Below are 19,475 nucleotides of genomic sequence, written 5' to 3'. Positions count from 1 at the left end.
ACGCATGCAGGAAAACGCATCTTACATTTGGACTCAGGATTCTGATACAATACTAATACAGGAAACATTCATCTGCTAAATAGAAAGCTTAGGTCCTGGCTATTAACATTAATATTTCTATTACCATGGAAACAAATATTAGTAGACTACTGTTATAATCACACAAGAATACATAGCTGTATAGCAGGAGGAAAAAGAAATAAATACTGAAATGTACAATTATGGACAACAAAGATAGACAAAGATCAAAGGGAGAACGTTCAGGTTTTCCAGTAATGAGATATTTAGTAATAAATATTTATAAATAATAAAATAATATTTGAAAAAATCACCAGTCTAGAAATTTGCTTTACAGCCACAATGAGCTTCCATGCTCTTCAAACAGCCCCAAACCGGGATTCTGCTTTGGGAGCCTGACAGCTGTCTGCTATTAGTTTTATCTATTCAATCTCCAAATCCCAAACTCAGAGGTTATTGGTGTAGGTCAGTTGAGAGACTGTGTTGACTCTCTTGCCATTCGACATGGAAAACCAAACAACAAAGTCTGCTCTATGTCAGCAAGCATTTCACATTCTTCGGTTTGTCATGCAAAGCACAAAGACCCTGATACAGTTCAAAATGGTCTTTGTATCTACAATCTTGTTTACCCTTGGAATACAAGCTTAATTTCCTACATGCCTAAAGTGTTTTGAAAGCCACTTCATACAACAGAAAAGACAGTGCTAATCTCTGGCAGTGGAACCAGAAATAGAGGGTTTCAGAAGAGCCTCCAAATCAGCACTGAGATCAACTTTATACTTATACTCTTCGAATGGGGGTGTATGAAAGGAAGCATCTCTTCAGGAAAATCTAGTTCCAGTGGTGTAGGATCATGATTTTGCCATCCCTAGATGCAAATTATTCAGCTGCTTGAATCAGGCCGTTTTCCCTGTTTTCACAGAATCAGTACAATTCTGGAAAAGGCAAGGTCCCTTCACCTGTCCACTTGCCACAGTGCAGCCTTCCAGGGAAGCAACAAACTGTTAACATGGGCAAAAAGGAAGTCCTGGCTTAGTCATGATAAGTTGCTCCCTTGAGGGCACGTCCCACCTTCCTTTAGCTTTGTAGTGAACAGCAGTTCCTGGCTTAAACATTTTAATTAGATGCTACAGAAGAGATGTAAATACCCCCTAAAATATAAAGGAATGCAGAATGAGAATCACAGCTACAAAAACAAAGGGCACGACACCAGGGGAAAGGTTTCAACAAGAAATGCAGCTCCTAAAGCCTAGGTCCAGACTATCTCTTACATATGTTTACATCTAATCAAAACAGGCCAGTTCTGAAGAGGATTAGAACTAGAGTGATAACCAAGAACATAAAGATTGCCCAATCTACTGACTTTGGAGGGCAGAGCTTGCAACTGCAGGGTGTTTTGTTTGGTTGGTTTGTTTTTAGTGCTGAGTGGTGGAATTACACCTTCTCATATAAAGAAGTTCTTGAAAAAGGCAGAGAACTGCTCTCAGCTGCCTTGTCAGCCTGTGGAGATACTAAACCAGGTATTAGAGAACACCTGAATACCTGACTAAGAGAAGAATAGGATAATTCTTGGCTTCTTGAATGGACACAGGTCTTACTTTTACAAAAGGTCATTTAACTAAAAGGCACAAATCTGCTTCAGCTGCCAGCCCCCGCCCGGTCAGTCAAGTTTTAAAACAAACACAATCTCTGCTGAAAAATTATCTACTTCTTGAAGTCATCCCCTGCTCAAAACTCTCTCTAGCCTTCCAACAGCTCCCAACATCACTAAGTTGGTTGTTGGAATCACACTCTTAGCTGCCATCATGCAATGAGTAAAATTAGGTCAAGCCTGAGAAACAATAAAACTTTCAAACCTATCTCCATTCCATTATGCCTCTCTAAACAGAATTAACACTACTGAATCCTACAGAAGTACTTCCCAGAATACTTCATCTAGTGTACTGTATGTACACCCAAAAAAACATGTGTGTAAAAACAGAAAAAAAAAGGAAAAACAATATTACTGTGTCTACTGAACAAGAACCTGGGGACTCCTGGGGGTCATCTCTGACCTTTTCCTTCTCATCTTCAAGGGAGCTCTATAAAGTATCTTCAAAACATCACAGAACAAACCAGAGCATGAAAATAAAAACTGTGGTGAATATTAAAAACCAAAGCTTCAATGAAGAGACAGCCCTTACAGCCTGTAATAATCTGCTCCCTCTCCCCAGTTCACCCCTCCATGTTACACAAGGTGATACATCCTCCATCTCCTTCTTTTCTGCAGCACACAAACATCAGATCATGGCTTTCCCTGCTACATCTTCCTTTGCTTTGTAGGCATTTGTTTGTCTTTAAGAGTTAAGATTTAGAGCAACTGCTCTTCAACTTGTGTTAAGTAATGATAACTTCTGCTTCTGTTTTAGACCTGAAGTTTACAGGAAGTTTGTCATCATTAGATCACTGAAACAGATCTGTCAAAAGACACTGCTACCCTTGACAAACCTTGCCATGTTTGAATGTAGAGTGTCCTTTTCTTCCTTCTGGTAATGCTCATTTCAGCCCCCAGGTATAGCTACTATACCTGTGTTTTCAACTACTATTTGTTGCTTAACTTGGCAATTACTTTATGTAATCTGAAACCACTTTGGATTGCAGCTTGTGAAAAGATTCCTTGGAAAATAAAAGTATATGGTATTGTGATTCTAATCAGCAGATCCCAGGGCCATAAACTTCAAAGAATCTTTGCAATGTGAATTTCCCCTGCTTCTGAGAGTCAGTTTTCAAGATAAATGTGGGATCTTTCAAAGACAGAGATAGATAACTACAGGTACCAAGGTACAACCCGAATATTTAGAAGCAGTAGCACTTTTTTCTAATTTAGTGACAAAATCCAAACAGATGGTCAAACAGAGCAGGAATCATTTCACCAGTCCTGTGACTTTGCTGTTAAGGAACTCTAGACGGGCATATATACACAAACTGCAGTGACTCACAGCACAGACACAGCGAGCAATGAATGCTCAAAACCACTTTTTATCTATATTATCCTAAAACAATTTGGAGAGTTGAAGTTATTTTCTAGAACATTATGCTTATTTAGTATACAGGATCCTTATGCAGGGGTGTTCCACTGTCTCAGCAAGGAAAAGAAAATTATCTTAAATTATCTTAATCGTAACAACTTAATGCAACTGCCAGGACTTTCTGGAAGTGAAGGAACTGCGACCTGATGGCATGAAATCTTCCAGGTAGAGGGGAAATAGCGTGGCAGCAACTTCCTCTGCTGAGACCTCCTGTGGTCTGTAGATGACTTCAATGGATATAGTTACTCCTTCTCCCCACAGAACAGACATCCTCTGCCTCTGCAAACTCATTCACATAGAGCACCAAAGGAATCTCCCTGCAAGTTCCTTTACAATGAAACTCCACAAACACTTATGTCAACACTCCTGAGAGAGCACTGCAGGGCAGGGAGATGCTGTGGGGGAAGGAGATGATAGGAATTCCACTGCCATTACAGGGCAGGAATATCTATTTCTGCATATTATTACAGCAGTTGGGTCCACCTGAAGTTTAAGATATAACCCAGTCATGTTTTAACAATTTAAGATGAAGACTATCCAGTCTGTGTGTCTATAGGTATCTATTCCAGAACCACTTTCTCTGTTTTTCCCCTTTTCTTATGTATTGTGCTGCCAGTGCTAGAGCAGTAAAACTTCAGTAATGATGAGATGGGAAGTCGTGGGGTAGTTCTGCTACAACCTTAATTTAACTTCAGCTTCACTGTCTCAATTAAGAAGAAAAACTGAAACTGGAAACTGAAGACTTAAAGCTGTCTTAATCCTACCATAAAACTACATAAAGAATATATTAACAAAAAATTCAGTTTTCTTTTCCTTATATTATAATTTTTTCCATTGTCTACAATAAAGCAGCACCTTAAAAAAAAAACAAAAAAGGAAATTTGGTGGAGCTTAAAGGAAATTTGATGCAGCTTCTTAAGCAATACCCACCAGCAGCATGACTGTAATTCTGCTTTCAGTGGAATCTGCCTCCTCCCAAAAGCAGTGACATCTTCTCTCCCCACTGTTCAAAACAGGCCAATATTTCCCCCAACCTGATAACTTGCTTCAGCTTGCTTTTCAGCCCTTCTGAAGTGTGATCCAAGTTCCCCTGGTTATGAAGGCAATCCAACAATCTCCCTCCACAACCAAGAACTAGCCCATCTTTGTAGTAATCTCATCGCTGCAGCAGGATTCAAGAAATTAAACTGCAGTTAGTGAATTGAAACACACTCCAGACAAAGGGGTTTACTCCACATATGTGAAATACTATCTACTACCTGAGCCAAGAGACATATAAATAACCTTAATCTGTTTTTATAAAATGCAAAATAGCAGCAAAATACTACTCTTCAGCTATTTTTGAAAGCCATCATTCTTACCATTTGTACTGCACTCAGTGACATTCCTATTAATAGCAAAGTATGTGTGCTCTGCATGGAATGTCTTCTGGCTTTCTGCTTGGTTCCTGCTTCACTTCCAATTCTTCTCTCCTGTCCATCTCCTGTCCAGGCTCCACAGTCTCCTCTGGGATTACCCAAAAGCAGGAAATACTTCTAAAATGCTACTGACTGCCAGGAAGAAGCTACAGTCACAAATCTGCCTAAAAATTAATCTGAATGTGGACTTGTTGTTAACCAAGCGTGTGACAAGACTGTTCCTGTAGTCATCAGATGTGATCAGGATACAGACACTCTTGAGGAGCAAGCTCAGCACTGTTTTTACTGTTTAACCTACAGTCCATCAGTGCTGGAGCTGCTGGAAGCAGCAAGACAACACAGTCCACTCTTTGACAAGACAAGTCCTCACAGTCAGAAGCCAGGAAGACCTTTCTATGCTTTTATGCAAAGCCATGTAATTCATGCAACCTCAAATAAAACCCTAAAAGGGAAACAATCCAAGTCAATCATGCTCAGCAGTATTTTTTTAAGCACTTCATCACTGATCATTTTTTAAAAGGTCATAGAGACACTTCTCTAACAGCATTACTCTTGACAAGCTCACATTCACAGTCTCCTGTCCCAGTCACAAGGATGTGACAAATCAGCACAGGTCTGAATTATCTCCTCTAAATAACAGCCTCTACAGGTAAGCAACTACAGAAAGATTTATTCAAACCTAACTGATCTACACATATTACAAATGAAAGTTATATATATGAAGGCAAGGCCAAAATTTAGTCTCAGATCAAGCAGCTGCATCTGACAATGTAAAATCAACTTAAATCACCAGATGGCACACAGCAAGTCTGTATAAATATTATAGCAGACAAAACAATAGGAGATTGATTTCCAACCTTGAAAAACAAAAAATATCACAAAAGAAATAAATTTTTTGATTTAAAATGCCTTTGTTCTAGGCAAACACAAATTATCGTGAAGTCAAAAACTAAGCTCAGCTGTGTTGTGCCATCATTCCACTAACCTTGCAATCAAGCATTAAATTCAACTCCCTTGCTTGGATTTCCCTGCTGCAGGGAAAAATGTACCTTGTAAGGCCTGTGCTCTACCTTACCAGAGCCAGTAAGTAAAAGCCTCACAACTAAACTTCTACAACGAACAGCACAAGAAACTAAACAACCTAGCATATTGCAAAAATTCCTCTGGTAACTTTTTAATGATTAACCTCATGCTCACAGGTTCACAGTCTTTCACACTTGTTCTCCCATGCATTCAATTAACATCTGCTTTGAACAAGTTAAATATAATCTTAATATGTTTCCTGCATGTACCAACAAAGCAACTCAGCACTCCTGCTCACTGCCTCCATTCACAGAATGAAGAAAACAATTACTGCACAGTTTTATTCAACTCAATTTCCTTATGCCCTTTTTCACCCTGGAAAACTGCTGCTCAAGCCAGGATTAATTTTTTTTGTTTAAACTGCACATCATGGTCACCCAGGAAGCAAAGAGGAGCTATTTTTAAATCACTGCCCTATTGTCAGAAACCTCTCATCTCCTGCATAAGGTATTATATTCCAAATAGAAAGACTAAATCAAAGCAACACATCACATACTATCACCAGCTCTGGGACCAAGGGTAATTTTTCTGCCATGCAGTCTTTATTGTGTGTAAAGCCTGTCCCCTCCAAGTGAACTGAAAGGATGATTTTCAAAGCTGAAACAACTGACAACCTAGGGACTGCATTTCAGTGGGTCACAGCCCCATTCTAGGCGGAATATATTTAAACACACAAATAATCCCTCTTGTCAAATGTTCCTAAATGGTGCCCAATGTATGGTGTCTTCAGGAAAGGAGCTCAGCAAACAAAAAGTGTTGCAAGCACAGAAAACACTGGATGGGGGAAGGAACCAATGACAGGAATGTATCACTGGCTCTCCAGAAGGCCTTTACTTAAACAACAATGTACTTTATCTTAGACAAATGCTGAATTTTAAACAGATGCTTCTGCTACTTGGCAACGATCAGAAGCCACAGCAGCAGAAGAGGATGACACTTGATTCGTCTCCATCTGCATCACAACGTGGCAACACCCTCACCCACAGGACCAGCAATGAGCACTGGTTGGGTTTCAAGATGCAAATTTCAGAACGAGATACAAGCTCCTGGAAAAATCCAGGCATATTTTACAACTGGCAAGCATATGTTGAGCTGTAATTTAAACTGAGCTGGGATTCTCTGAGAGGTTTTAGATTTGACATCCTGCTCTTTACTAATATCACAAGGACGCCAAAGCAGATTTAGTTCTACATCTTGGCAGATTTAGTTTGCTTAGAAAACAAGGCTAGAGTCTCCACCACTTGTGTTTCCTTAGTAATATATGCATCAATATGAAGAAAGTATCAGTAATATCAAGCTCAGTCAAGTGCATTATGTCCTGGGGATGACTTACAGATATAACATAAAGAGAAAAAACTTCAGTTCAAAAATTGGTTTGAACATGTACCTCAAAATTCATGTTTTATGCTTAAAGGCCCCTCATGGAAGAAAAAGTATATGGGTCACTTATTACATCAACAGTAGCACTGATCAGGCTTTGGAAGGGAAAGAAGCTGCTATATGCTGACCTCATTAAAAGCAACAGTATTTAAACCATTTATCTCAACTTTAACAGAATATTTCACTGGGTTCCTTTGTGATTGCACTCCCTAAATTATGGATTTCCAGTCCCATAATTCTTGATATTTGGCCTTGACTGCTCACACTGAATCACTGGACTTGGGAGAACCAACGGACATGAGAAGAGAATTTGATCCTTTCTATTCCAAACGCTACTAGAACAGGAGTTTAACATTTTCTTGTGCTGCCTACCATCCACAAAAACACAGGGGAGATCCCAGCACAGCAATCAGGAGACACAAAATCAGCACTTATCCCGATACCTCCGTGAACATACAACCTAGAGTACCCTGGAGAAATTTACATCCATGCCTTCAGTGCCTGGAGTGCCAAGGGAATTTGGTGCCCTACCTGTCGGCGTCGCCGAGCCCCAGGGCCGTGTTGCGCTGCAGCGTCTCCCGCACCGCGGCCATGCCGTCGGGCAGCCGGTTCAGCCGCCGCGTGTACAGCCCCAGCCCGCCGTCCGTCAGGTACCTGACAACAGAACGCCATGCTTAGTAACACGGTGAGAAATTCATGCATTATCACAGCACCTGTTCCCTGGGCTCTGTGCTGCAGTTTCCCCATTTTTAAGTTAAGGATATTACAGGGAATTAGAAGCAAGGAAAACTTCATTCTTGATTGGATCGGATGTATCCTCTGCCTCTCATCAGGCTCCGTTACACCTCACACACTCTCTCATCACCAACAATTGAATTTCAACATAAATGTGACGAAGGATTCTTAAAGAAAACTTAACTTTCATCACGAAATTAATTTAATATTTGTGAATGCTATCATTAGTGATCCCTTCTTGCCCAAAAAATACATGGTTTATATCACCCCGAATTTTTCTGCATGGGCTAAAACACAATCAAAATTTAAAATCTTTAACGAGTTAACTGCAAAAATCACATGAATTAATCCCTAGATTTTGTCAGTGAACAATGAATGTTAAGTATTCCACGACTTATAGAAATCATTATGAATGAAAAGTTTTTTTGCAACCTTGTTTTGGCTCCTACATTCTACTCTGGCTGCAACTGTGACCTAGAGACACCTGACTTTAAGAATTACTATTTCCTATTACTATTCTTAGGCACTAAGAAGTACCAGGTGTACATATGACACTTCATAAATTGCCAGGATAGCACATTTCTTACTTTCTGGTTTAGACAAATGAAAAATTAATCTTAAATTGAACAGAGATGACACATGGTGGGCAATGGCACAGAGCAAGCCGTGTTACCACCACCAGTTCATCAGCTCATGTAGGTCTGCATGAGCAGCACCGACAGCTGAGTAAACAGACCATGAAGATTTTCCCACACCTGAGACTGAAATAACTCCAACAACTCCAGGACTACGGTCACTGTTTCCAGCACACTGCTGGACATGCAACATACCCCACCGAGATAGGAGCTGACAGGACTGTATCTCCTCAATCCTTTAGCCACTCTTAGCAAATCAACAGCAGACCCCAGAATAACATCCAGATACTCAGGACACCTTCCTCTGGCTTAAGAAAGCACAGAGCTTTCTCCTTGATAGCGAGACACCGTCATCGACAGCAAGAAAGGAGAGATGCTCCAACGCTCTGAGCTGCAGGCAGCGGTGTCTCTGCTGGTGAGATCTCACTGTACACATGTGCTTTACCCAGCTCAAATTTGATTACTGCATTTATAAAAATGGGATGGTGAGCAGTTGGGAAGCCTTAGGTGGGAAGCCTTGCCCATTCTGCTGATTAGCACTGCAGTTCAGTGTATCAATCTGTACAGGGCCATCCCAGAAGCAACCCAGGAGTCTCTGTGGAGACAAAGATTGCCAAGCCTGTCAAGTCAGACACAGGAGTATTCCCCATTCAGCAAGTCTGTGGGGATTCTCCAAACTCATAAACAAAGACTGTAAAAAGCACGAGGAGCATGCACTGTAACATGTGGAATTCGCCTTAGGTCTGGCATTCTACCTTGCGTTTGACAGTTTATAAATATTTTATCATGGAAGAATATGTTTTTTCCTTAAGCTACTAAAATAAAGGGGAAGAAGAGAAAAGTCGAGCTTCAGACCATATTGTTATACAAACATGCAAAGAGGATTTTGCAAAAACATCTAATGCATGCACACTAACTGGTTTACTGCAGCTACTTGTCTGCACACGAAACAAGTTTCTGTGTGAATACTCTTTGCATGTGTGCTGGAAAAGGCAGCTTTTGGCTTTGCTGTCAGATTTCTGGCATATTGGTCCTTTGATAAAAAAGATCTGTTACCGTTGAAACAGACTGGTTTTCATACCTATCACTCAGAATATGTGGAAATAAATATAGTACTCTTATGAGTTAGCCATGCTGAAAACAATGCCTCTTCACCAGCATCGGCGTATCTCATCTTCTACACAGAAGCTCAGCAAGCTAAAAGATTAGAATAACACTGCAGTAGCACCAAACTGAAAACAAAGTCACATTTTCATTGGTTTCAACCACTGATAAATCTTACATGAGCCAATGGAAGCTGGATGGCTTTGGCACCTTTGACAACTAGATCATGACACTTTCCTAAACAAGCCCATGTGAAAAAGCACAGCCATAAATGATGACTTTTACCCCCCATACCAACAGGACAGGTTTCTTACATGCCAGAACAACACAGGACAGACTTTTGTATTTTGAAACAGGTTTGTGTAATCACAGTTTGAAAGCTTTATATCTTATTTATATTTCATGCAATATCCTCTACCCAGGAATGTCTAATTCGGAAAAGATGCCAAAACCAATGATGCCTGAAGTCTTGCATGTAACAGAAAAGTGAAGGAAGAAGGAAAGGTACTAGCTTCTAAAGTCTGTGCAGAAAAATACATTTAAAATAAATCCACTTTAAAATACATGGAAAAAAACCCTCTTTACTATCCATTGGTTAGTACAGAGGAGATTAAAAGTTACTGGTGCCACAAACCTCCAGCCATTGCTTTCTTTTCCCTCCTCTCCATCCCTTCAAACTTCCATTGTCTTGGCTTTAAGAAACTGTGAATACAGTTTCTTATGAATACATTATTATTGCTGCAGATTTTTGCTTTATGAGAAAGAAGAATATAATGAAGGCACATTTTTCTAAAGAAAATCTTCCAATGTTTTACTCAGGGGAAACAAGACCAGGAAATATTGTCCTGCATATAACTGTAACAGTACTCAAAGTTATTGGAATTTATTGTCCTATCACATCCACACAATATGGAACCCAATAAATATTGGCCTCTCCTCTACAATGGCACATTGCAGTCCAAACAAATGTACTAGGTTTAAGTGTAATTTATCTGACTTTGCACATTAAAAACCACGACAAATCTGCACTAAAAGCCTTCCTAGCTTCATGACTGCTAAGAATTCTGCAAGCACATTCAGTGCAAAACAAACAGGACTTAGAAGTATTTTTTATCTGCCCCCAAAGAAGAAAAAGTTTAAATATATGATCTGGGGAAAAGCATAGTATCCAGACTCCGACTAACAGAGATAGGTAAATTGTACAAAAAATTTAATCTCACAGATGCTTTATGAATGGTACCAACAGCCAGAGGGGAATGAGTGCCTTTAACGAAGCTGAATATAATAATGTTTAATGAATGGACAGTGAAACAGTAATGATGTTGGTTAAAAGGATTTTCTAATCTTTCCAGGAATTAATGTACAAATACTCATTGTTACAGTTTCGCTCTTCATCAGCAAGGAAAAATAAAATTTAACAAACTTCTGCCAATATGAAAAGACTTAGATTAAACAACAGCAGTATTATGCGTTTCTAACACACAATTAGGACTGCTAGCCCACTTTCTAGGTGACACTTTTTTCCTATTAGAAAGTGGCTGCCTGCTGTGCATTACAGGCGTAAAGTAATTTGCTGTGGACAACCTGGACCTATAAGCTTCTCTTTTCTTTAGCCAAATACACCTTTTCTGTGCCTCTGAAATTTTGAGTGCTGTAACAAGCCCTTCCAAGTGTAATATTTTTAGGGTATTTCTGATGCTGAAGTGATTTATTCCCCTTTCCTGAAAGGCACACTGAGGAAACAGGAATGGGTTATGCCAGGGATCAGCAAAATCCAGTGGTCTGAATCACTTGACTTCTGTCTGCACTCCCTACTTACTGATGGATACAGCCAGCCAGCAGCATGCTAACTTTCATGGTCTGACAACTCTACCACTTCATATATATTCATTTCACTCCTTAATGCATTAATATGAATTTTCCTAGTTTGAAAATAGATAGCCAAGGGAAAAGCATTCTTTACTTAAGGATTAGGAAGTGAAGGAGCAGCAGGTACATCAGCAACACAGAACAGACCGGGCAAGCCTACCCTGACCTGCTCAAGATCCTGTAGCTCCATAATCCCAATCCCACAAGCAGGAGAGCAGCTTGGGACCTGACTCTGGCAGCTCAGGTGCTTCTGCCTTCCTCTTGGTGCTTTGGATTACAGGTTGGTGTGGAAATAGCTGCCCAGGTGTCTCCTGGGCAGAGGACTTGCCCAGCAACCCAAGAGCTTGAAACTTAAAGCAGCAAAAAGCTTGGGGGAATTATTTCACGTATCAACATCTGCTTTGACACGTGAAGTGTTCTCTTATTGATGTGGCAGTAACACTGTTATCCTTAATGCTTTCCTTTAAATCTCTATTTTCACTAGGCTTCATCTGTCTCGTCATTACAGTCAGTTAAACGAGATCAAGAGGCTTAACGAGCTTTGAGTATCAAAGAACAACTCTAGCTTTGCCAGTTGCTAAAAACCCACAGCAGAGAATTCCCCAGTGGTGTTTCTGAAATATGCTGAATGGGATCAAAACCATCCTGTTATTGAAACTATGAGTACGTCCTAAATCTGACTTAGAAAGAAATGCTACCCTAACAGCTGGATGATGACAACTCCAAATTTCTCAGTTTGGTATGAATTTGATCTGTATTTTTCATCACAACACTGGCATCAGACCATACGGGCTTTTCCCATGTTTATATCCCCCAAAGTCTTTCCAATCACTCTTCCTGCCTGACTTGAATCAGTATTTGATCAGTACCTGATGTCTCTAACCAAAGGGTTGAACACTGACTCTGTCTGCAAGCCTGTGGCTGGTTTAAATTCCATTATTGATCCCTGTGAATTTCAACAAGAACATTCAGGAACAGGATTAGGTCCTGAGCTTTCAGGTAGGGACTCCTAATACAATGCCCAAATCCCTAATATTAGACTAAATGTTACAGTTCAGGTTCATAGAAGTGCAAACCTATTGCTCAATTCATAAAATTTAATTTATATTTAAGGTAGTCTATAATTTATGAATTAATAGGCTTTTACTAATAATCAGTAACTACTTACAATTAACAAACTAATGAATGAACTACAAATTGTTTTGCAGATGCTTAACTCAAACATGGAGTAAAACCTGAACAAATGACTTGCGGACTCAAAAATCCTTATCACTGCTGGAAAGGAGGAGATACCTGTTCCACTAACAGGTAAGACAGGAAAAATGAGATTATGCAAAACTTACTGAGTGTATATAAGTTTCACAGTTTATTTAGAGAAACCTCTCATGTGTAAATCACTAATAGCATGAATGATGCTGCTTATTCACACTGTTCAAACCAGTCTAGAAGCAAAACAAGTTCACCCCATTAACTACTTAATGCTCAGACCTTTTTCCATAGGGAAAAAAAAAAAAGAGAAATCTGCAGAAATAAGTGGCTTCTGTGAAATCAATACTTTTCTATCTGTAGACGTATTAAAGCTGCCTGGCACATAAGTCGTTCAGAAGCCATCAGATAACAATTTTCGGGCACTGCTGTTTGAGGTAAATTTTTTTCTGTCTTTTCAGCTTCAAGCAGCCTGCAGGCAAGGAATTCCAATGACAGTGTAGCCTGCTGCTCCTACACGTCCCCACATCCAGAACAACAACTTCTGACCGAGCTTTTGAAGAAACTGGTTTCCTGTGGAATGAGCAGTTTTAGATATTGGCAGTCAAAGAGAAGCTGTCAATATATAAAAGAATATTAGACTGAAAGGAAGTGCCTCTCACATGGCTGCACCCATTCCTGTTCCAGAGGAGAGTCTCCAGTGTATGATCCTCTTTCCAACACTCAGTCCATCTGTCAGCCAAGGGCACCTTAACCTCAAATTCACCTTCATGTCAAGGAGGAGGCTGGCTCCACCATTGCTTTTAAAACTCTTTTTTAAATCTTGTCAGCCAAGACAGACTGGGCTGGAGTCAGACTGGAAAACAGCTGAGAGGTCAGTCCTTTCAGGTGTGCAAATGTCAGTCTGGACCCCAAGGAAACACGGGTGGGAACTCATTACTGGAAAGAGGGCGACACTCACCCACCAAGCACCACCACCACCAGGCTGCTGGCCTGAAGCCAGCTGAAGGCCCACCAGAATCAGGCAGTTGTTCAGTGGGGCTCTGCTCATGCCAATCTTGATTTCAATGCCTAAATTCTTTCTCAGAGTTCATTTCAATGAAAATCATAGAACTAAGCTATAGAATAAGTGATCCATTTTTTATCATCCTTTTCAATTCTGTTCAGGAGAGGAATGACCTGTGACCAAACAGGATTAAGGAGCTTCTCAGCAGCATCAGCAGCAGAGGAAGAGTAACTCCACAGCGACTGTGGATTATTTCCTCATGCCCACTCTTTTCCTGCAGATGATCCACATCGACACAGTGTGAATGGCTGCATCTCCCTCTACTGGCTAGCCCTGGACTGGGTCCCTATTTTGTCCTTTATAAACTGTCCCTTCATTCAAATAACAACAACCTGTTGGCACTGATGCAGCAGTTCAAACACTGCTGAGGTGTTTATTACAGAAAAAAGCCCCAAATGGGATAACTGCTATTAAATGGTATTTTGGTAACTGTTAGCAATAGGTCAAGTGTGTAGAAGTAACCAAAAATACCAAACACCACAACTATTGCATTCATTTTATTGATTAACACTGCATATAACCTAACATGGGTACTTTACCATTATACTGAAAAAAAAGCTGATGTCTAAGGTTATAACTCATAGGCCTACGTTGTCTTCCTATGCTGAATCATACACTGCAAGAAAGGTTCTATGAGAGCGTGTTATCTGAGATATCACTTGATAAAACACTGTCTTATTGATGAAGCTGACACAAGAACTTATTGTCAGATATCAAATGATAAAACACTGTCTTACTGATGAAGCTGACACAAGAACTACTCCTGAAGTGAATGCAGTATTTAAGAATATTTAAAACAATATATGAAATTAATAGTATTGAAAATGCTTGTGCAATATCCTACTCATGTCTCCTGCAGAGAACTGTAAGTACAGTTCTTGGAATAAGAATGCTGTCTTTATTTAAACACTGCCAGATTTTTTTCTTTTCATTCTTACAGCACCAAGACTAGTGTCTATGACTTTAAATCCAAATTTAGTTTCAACCTTGTTTGATACAAAGGCAGAAGTCAATGTTTCCTTATCCCTTTTCATGAAAGTCAAACGTTTGACTTGCTTGCCCAACCCCTTCATTATTTGTGTTAATTTTCCATTTACCATATATAGATACCATTCTGCAATGTTGAAAAGATCAAATGTAGAAGTATTCTGCCATAGCAAGACAAAAGACAGTTCAAATAAACACTCTGCTCACACACAGAAGAAAAATAAAATAAACCTCCTAGTTAGCCTTAGTCATGTTGAAGTGCTAGAGCCATAAAAGGAATGCAGTTTCACCCATCCACTGTATTTAGATGAAACCTTATCACTAAAACCGTATCATTTAAAGAGCAGTGTCCAGTAAATGACTAATACACTGTAACTCAGAGCGTACAGAAAAAACAGAGTGGGAACAACTATGGAAAGAAATAGGTCAGAAAAGCCTATAGACAGAGCATTGACTCCATGCACAGGGCACACACGTGCTCACTCAGCCCAGGATGGGCTCAGCCACTCCTGATTTCCAGCCAGTCATGAGTTACCTGGAGCAGCAACCACTCCTGCTGCACACAGCTTAGAAAGAACGAGTTTCTCTCACCTACTGTTACCAATAACAAATTCTCATTAGCAAACTGCAGAGTCCTCCTCCTCCTCCTGTGAAACCTCGGCCCTAGTGAAGGTCTGTTACACCACCTATGACCCTGACATCTGAAGAAAATGCGTCACTGTCTGACCAGTAAATAGCACAAAACCAAGAAATGGAGCTGCCAGAATCCTACAAATACCAACACCACTTCAACATTCAGTGAAATCAGTCCTCAATTTCAGCTCTATTTTGCCTCCCAACAGATGTAATTCGTGAGCCTACTTCAGAACTCTATTTCAATGATGGTTTTGGTCCATGAAGGGCACAGTGCTTCTTGGGTGAGTTTGAGACTTGAGCAGAAGCAGGAGCAAAGCCTGATTCCCCAGTCCTGGGGAAAGTGGCCTGTTCTCCCTTTTAGCATGCTTCCTCCACGTTCCAAATTCAACTGCTTCCAGTGCTAGTAGAAAGATCCCCAGGGAGCATAAAGGTGTGAATAAACAAGAAGGAATCATAACCCCATGAGGACTGTGCATGCAAACACATTAAGAGGTTGTTTAAACAGACATGTGGAATGGGAATATATCACCAACAAATCATCAGATATGGGCAAGTTAATAAAATGGTAAAATGTATCCCCCCAACAATAACCACTGCACCTACGGGAGGTGGCGGCAAGGAGAATTTTAGCACAGTGCCCCTGACCAGTGTTGGAACACAGCTGGAACAGCCATGCTTTGGCAAAAAATGATTTTGACAAAGGTGTGTTTGCAGACCCAAAGCCACTTCCTGAGAAAACTTGTGACCAGTACTAATCAGCGTATCCACGCTGTTAATTCTGCACAGAAAGCCACACACTTAAGGTAATGAAAACAGGGACAGAGGATTAATTAAATGAAAATAATTACAAAAGGCACTTTTTTTTGACCAACAGCCCTGTTGCTGCATTCCAGTAAGAGATAAAAAGGAAATTAACTCCACATCTCATTAGAGAGAACTGGGGCTAAGGAGACAAAAAAAGGGTAGGAATGTGTGTGTTAGTAGCCAGAAAGAGACTGAAGTGGACAAAAACCTTCTGAACAAACACAAAAATCCGTGAGAATTAACATGCCCACCTGGGACAATCTTTGGGGTAGAAAGGTAAAACAACTCTGGGCTCTGAGGTGCCACTTTCCAACGAGGCTCTGAGCCTTCAGCTCAGCCAGTCACCAAAGTGAGTGGGCTGAGGGCTCACTCCCCACCTCACACAAATCCTACCCCTGTTGCTTCATCACTGGGTTATGTTTTAGACCTTGCAATAAGGCAACTTCTTACCGTTGATCCACCCCCTGGAAACTTGCTTAGTTTAAGAGCTGCTCTCTGTCCCTTTGGCAAAGATACTCTTCCTAAGCCTAAGAAAGCAATCCCAGTGTCTGCCAGAGCTCTGCTTGAGCAGACTCATTAGGGGAGGCCAAACGAAACTTCCCATGACCCAGTGTGTTTCAGAGAAAGCACCAGGATCACAGGGCTAAACTAGTTTTTCTTGGCTATTGGATTTATTTTGGCTGTAACAAATATTTTGGCTTCCTTCCCTATCAGTTTGCCAATGAAAACACAGATTCAAGGTTTTCAGACTCCAGGATTGTAGCAATTCTGAAAAATGACAAAGTGAAACACATACCAGCTAATAAAGAGCTATTCATGCTCTAAATACCCTCTTGTGCTGCTCTCCACATAGTGCAGCTCAGCTTCTGGAAATGTTGAGCCTGTTTGCCCTCCCATTGATCTTGGTGATTTGTTCTGCAGCAAGTCACACGGAGGCTTTCTTTACAAGCAACCTCTCTGATTTCTAAGCAGTTTATTATTCCTCTCCCACAAAAACACAGTGCCATCCTCTTTTTGTACTATTTGAACTAAACCGACATTGGGGAACGTAACTTATGGAACAGGCTGCCAAACATCTGTTCGCACTGGAGATGGCAACCCAGTGTCATTAGGTGTCACCAAAGGTGTCACCCTTATTTTTTTATCCTTCTCCATTAATATTGGAATGCTGTTATTGCAATTTAATACTGCAATATTCCCTTCTCAGGGAATCCACTCACATGATTACCCTGCACAGATTGCAACCCCAATGTTGTGGAGCTGCTTGCAGCAATGTTCCCTCCAATTGCTCAGCGGTACAGCAAGGAGAGGACCCCCAAACTGCCCATCTCCAAACCCTGTCCACAACCTGGAAATGGAGCTGGATCTCTCCAGCAATGGACTGACCTACAATACCAATTCAGTCCTTGGAACTTAGTCAATGACTCCAACGGTGCTATATAAAACGATAAACCAACTCACACTATTTAACAAAACAGACTTTTGTAGCTAAAAGCAAAAGATGTGGAAAAGAAAAAGATATTTGTACATACTTCTTGTCCTAAGGACCTTAAATTGAGATCTCATTTATCAGTATCTGGCTGTTACATGAGTAAAAACAGAAAAGTACCTGACTCTTTTAAAAACTAGTGGAAAAAAGGAGTCAGATACTGAGTTAAAGATCTCCCAACACTCAAGGCCAGGAGTTAGGTGGGGTGGAGTATATGACTCTTCTGCTATGTTAATCCTTCTTGGTATATAACTCACTGCTTTGGTGACAGGGGCACCAAGTGGCAAAACCATTTCATTACCCGGAATCTAAACACCACTCTTGTACTTTCAGACTATGGAGACCCCATTTTTTACATTGCAGGATGACCAGACACAGAAAACAAAATGATACACAGAGATGAGTGAAGGCACAGATTTCTCTGGCAATATCATTCATATATTCGACAGCTTTTCTATTCTTTCCTTTTCCTCAACCTGGAATCTGAATTTCATACACTAAGTAAAGATCTGCAAAGACTGGGGCTCCTCTATGAGAAGCAGAAGCCTGAGCTGACACAGTTCTGCCAGGGATAATTCTCAACTACCACTCAAGGTGTTTTATGGAAACCATGGTGCTACTTAGAATTTACTTTCCTCACTTCCAGACTAAAACTACAGCCACAAATTTGAATAGAATTCATAGTCCAGAGGAAAAGCAGTAACTGTTACTACAATAAACATTACAAAATCCAGGTGTAAGTTGATTTATTGAGGAAAACACAAGGCACTTTAGTGATTTGATGCATTATTAATGCAGCAACAGCTACTGGTGTTTTATCTGAAACAGAATTTTATACTGGTTTTTGCATCAGCTACTTTACTATAGGCTTCCCTAATGAAGCATTAAAAAGAAAGTGTCTGACTTTTCAAAAAGTGTGAAAATATCCAAATATTCATAACGGACAGAATTAATGGAGATTTCCAGATGGTGTAACTTCACTGGTTAAGTTAATGACAAAGCAGCAACTGGATTCCAGTAAGAGACACTACATCTTCCAAAAAAGCCAACACCACTAGAAATGTCACTAATAAAAAAAATTACAAGAAAGCAAGGGATTCAAGATGGCCAGAGAGGGCTACCACAAAGAAAGAAAGAAAGAGGAAAAAAAAAAAAGTGCACCATTTAATTCTCAAAGATCAGTTTTCAGTTTTAACATCAATCCACCGCTAATGTACTTGAGCTAAGTAAAAATTACTGGTTTATAGCAGGAACTGCAAATAGACGAATTGAATACTGACTTTGGAGCAAAAAACAAATGCTTTTCCATTCAAGGGAGAGATAAAATGCTGATGTAAAACCTTGCTAATAATTGTCTATCACTTCATATTTCTGCACACTGACTTGTTCTTTACACCTTCTGTAGCATGAACAAGAAGTTTTACCTAACACAGAGAGGCAAACTCATTTCCTTCCAGTGAGCTGGCCCCTCACAGTTTTGCCTCAGACCGCAGAAGAGTTCAGCCAAGTACAGAACGTGCCTCACTCCCTCCATCTGCTGGGCACGAATGAATGTTGCAGCCACAATGAGCCTTGACTCAGGAAAACGTTTCATCACGTGCAAGGATCTCTTCCTATCTAGGGATATTTTCTTAACATGCACTTAAAACTTCAGTTTTGTTAAAATCCCTCTGTGATGATGCGCTGTCTCTCCAAAGGCTTATTAAAATGAGCAGAACATCTTTGGCGTTGGCTTTTTTCATTTCTCCAAGTAACCGTGGAAACACAGCGCCACAAACAGCACGGAAGGATCACTTGAGTGAGGCATTAACTCACCCGCTGGTGATGTCGTCAGCCCTGATGTTCTTGCCCAGCACGTCGCCGTCGCTCATGTAGCCGGTGGCGTCCATGGCGATGCCCTCGAGGTCGATGTCGTCGCCGGCCTTGTCGGCGATGTCCACGTGGCAGACGCTGCTGCCGCCCGCGGCCAGCCTGCGC

General features: G+C 40.6%; 1 protein-coding gene across 1 annotated transcript in view; it reads right to left on the bottom strand.

The window, feature by feature from the left end:
* The window catches only part of NAV2 (neuron navigator 2), a 201,265-nt gene that overhangs the window by 72,750 nt on the left and 109,040 nt on the right, over positions 1 to 19,475 (bottom strand). Inside the window, exons 12-13 of the mRNA XM_008640905.2 lie at positions 19,314 to 19,469; positions 7,499 to 7,621 (exon numbers count right to left, since the gene is read on the bottom strand). Of these exons, the coding sequence (XP_008639127.1) occupies positions 7,499 to 7,621; positions 19,314 to 19,469 (279 nt within the window). The remainder of the gene's footprint in view (positions 1 to 7,498; positions 7,622 to 19,313; positions 19,470 to 19,475) is intronic.

The sequence above is a fragment of the Corvus brachyrhynchos genome, unplaced genomic scaffold (genome assembly GCF_000691975.1).
Source record: "Corvus brachyrhynchos isolate BGI_N302 unplaced genomic scaffold, ASM69197v1 scaffold169, whole genome shotgun sequence".
Taxonomy (NCBI): Eukaryota; Metazoa; Chordata; class Aves; order Passeriformes; family Corvidae; genus Corvus; species Corvus brachyrhynchos.
The sequence above is the reverse complement of the archived record's forward strand: the minus strand, read 5'-3'. Positions and strand labels throughout refer to the sequence as shown.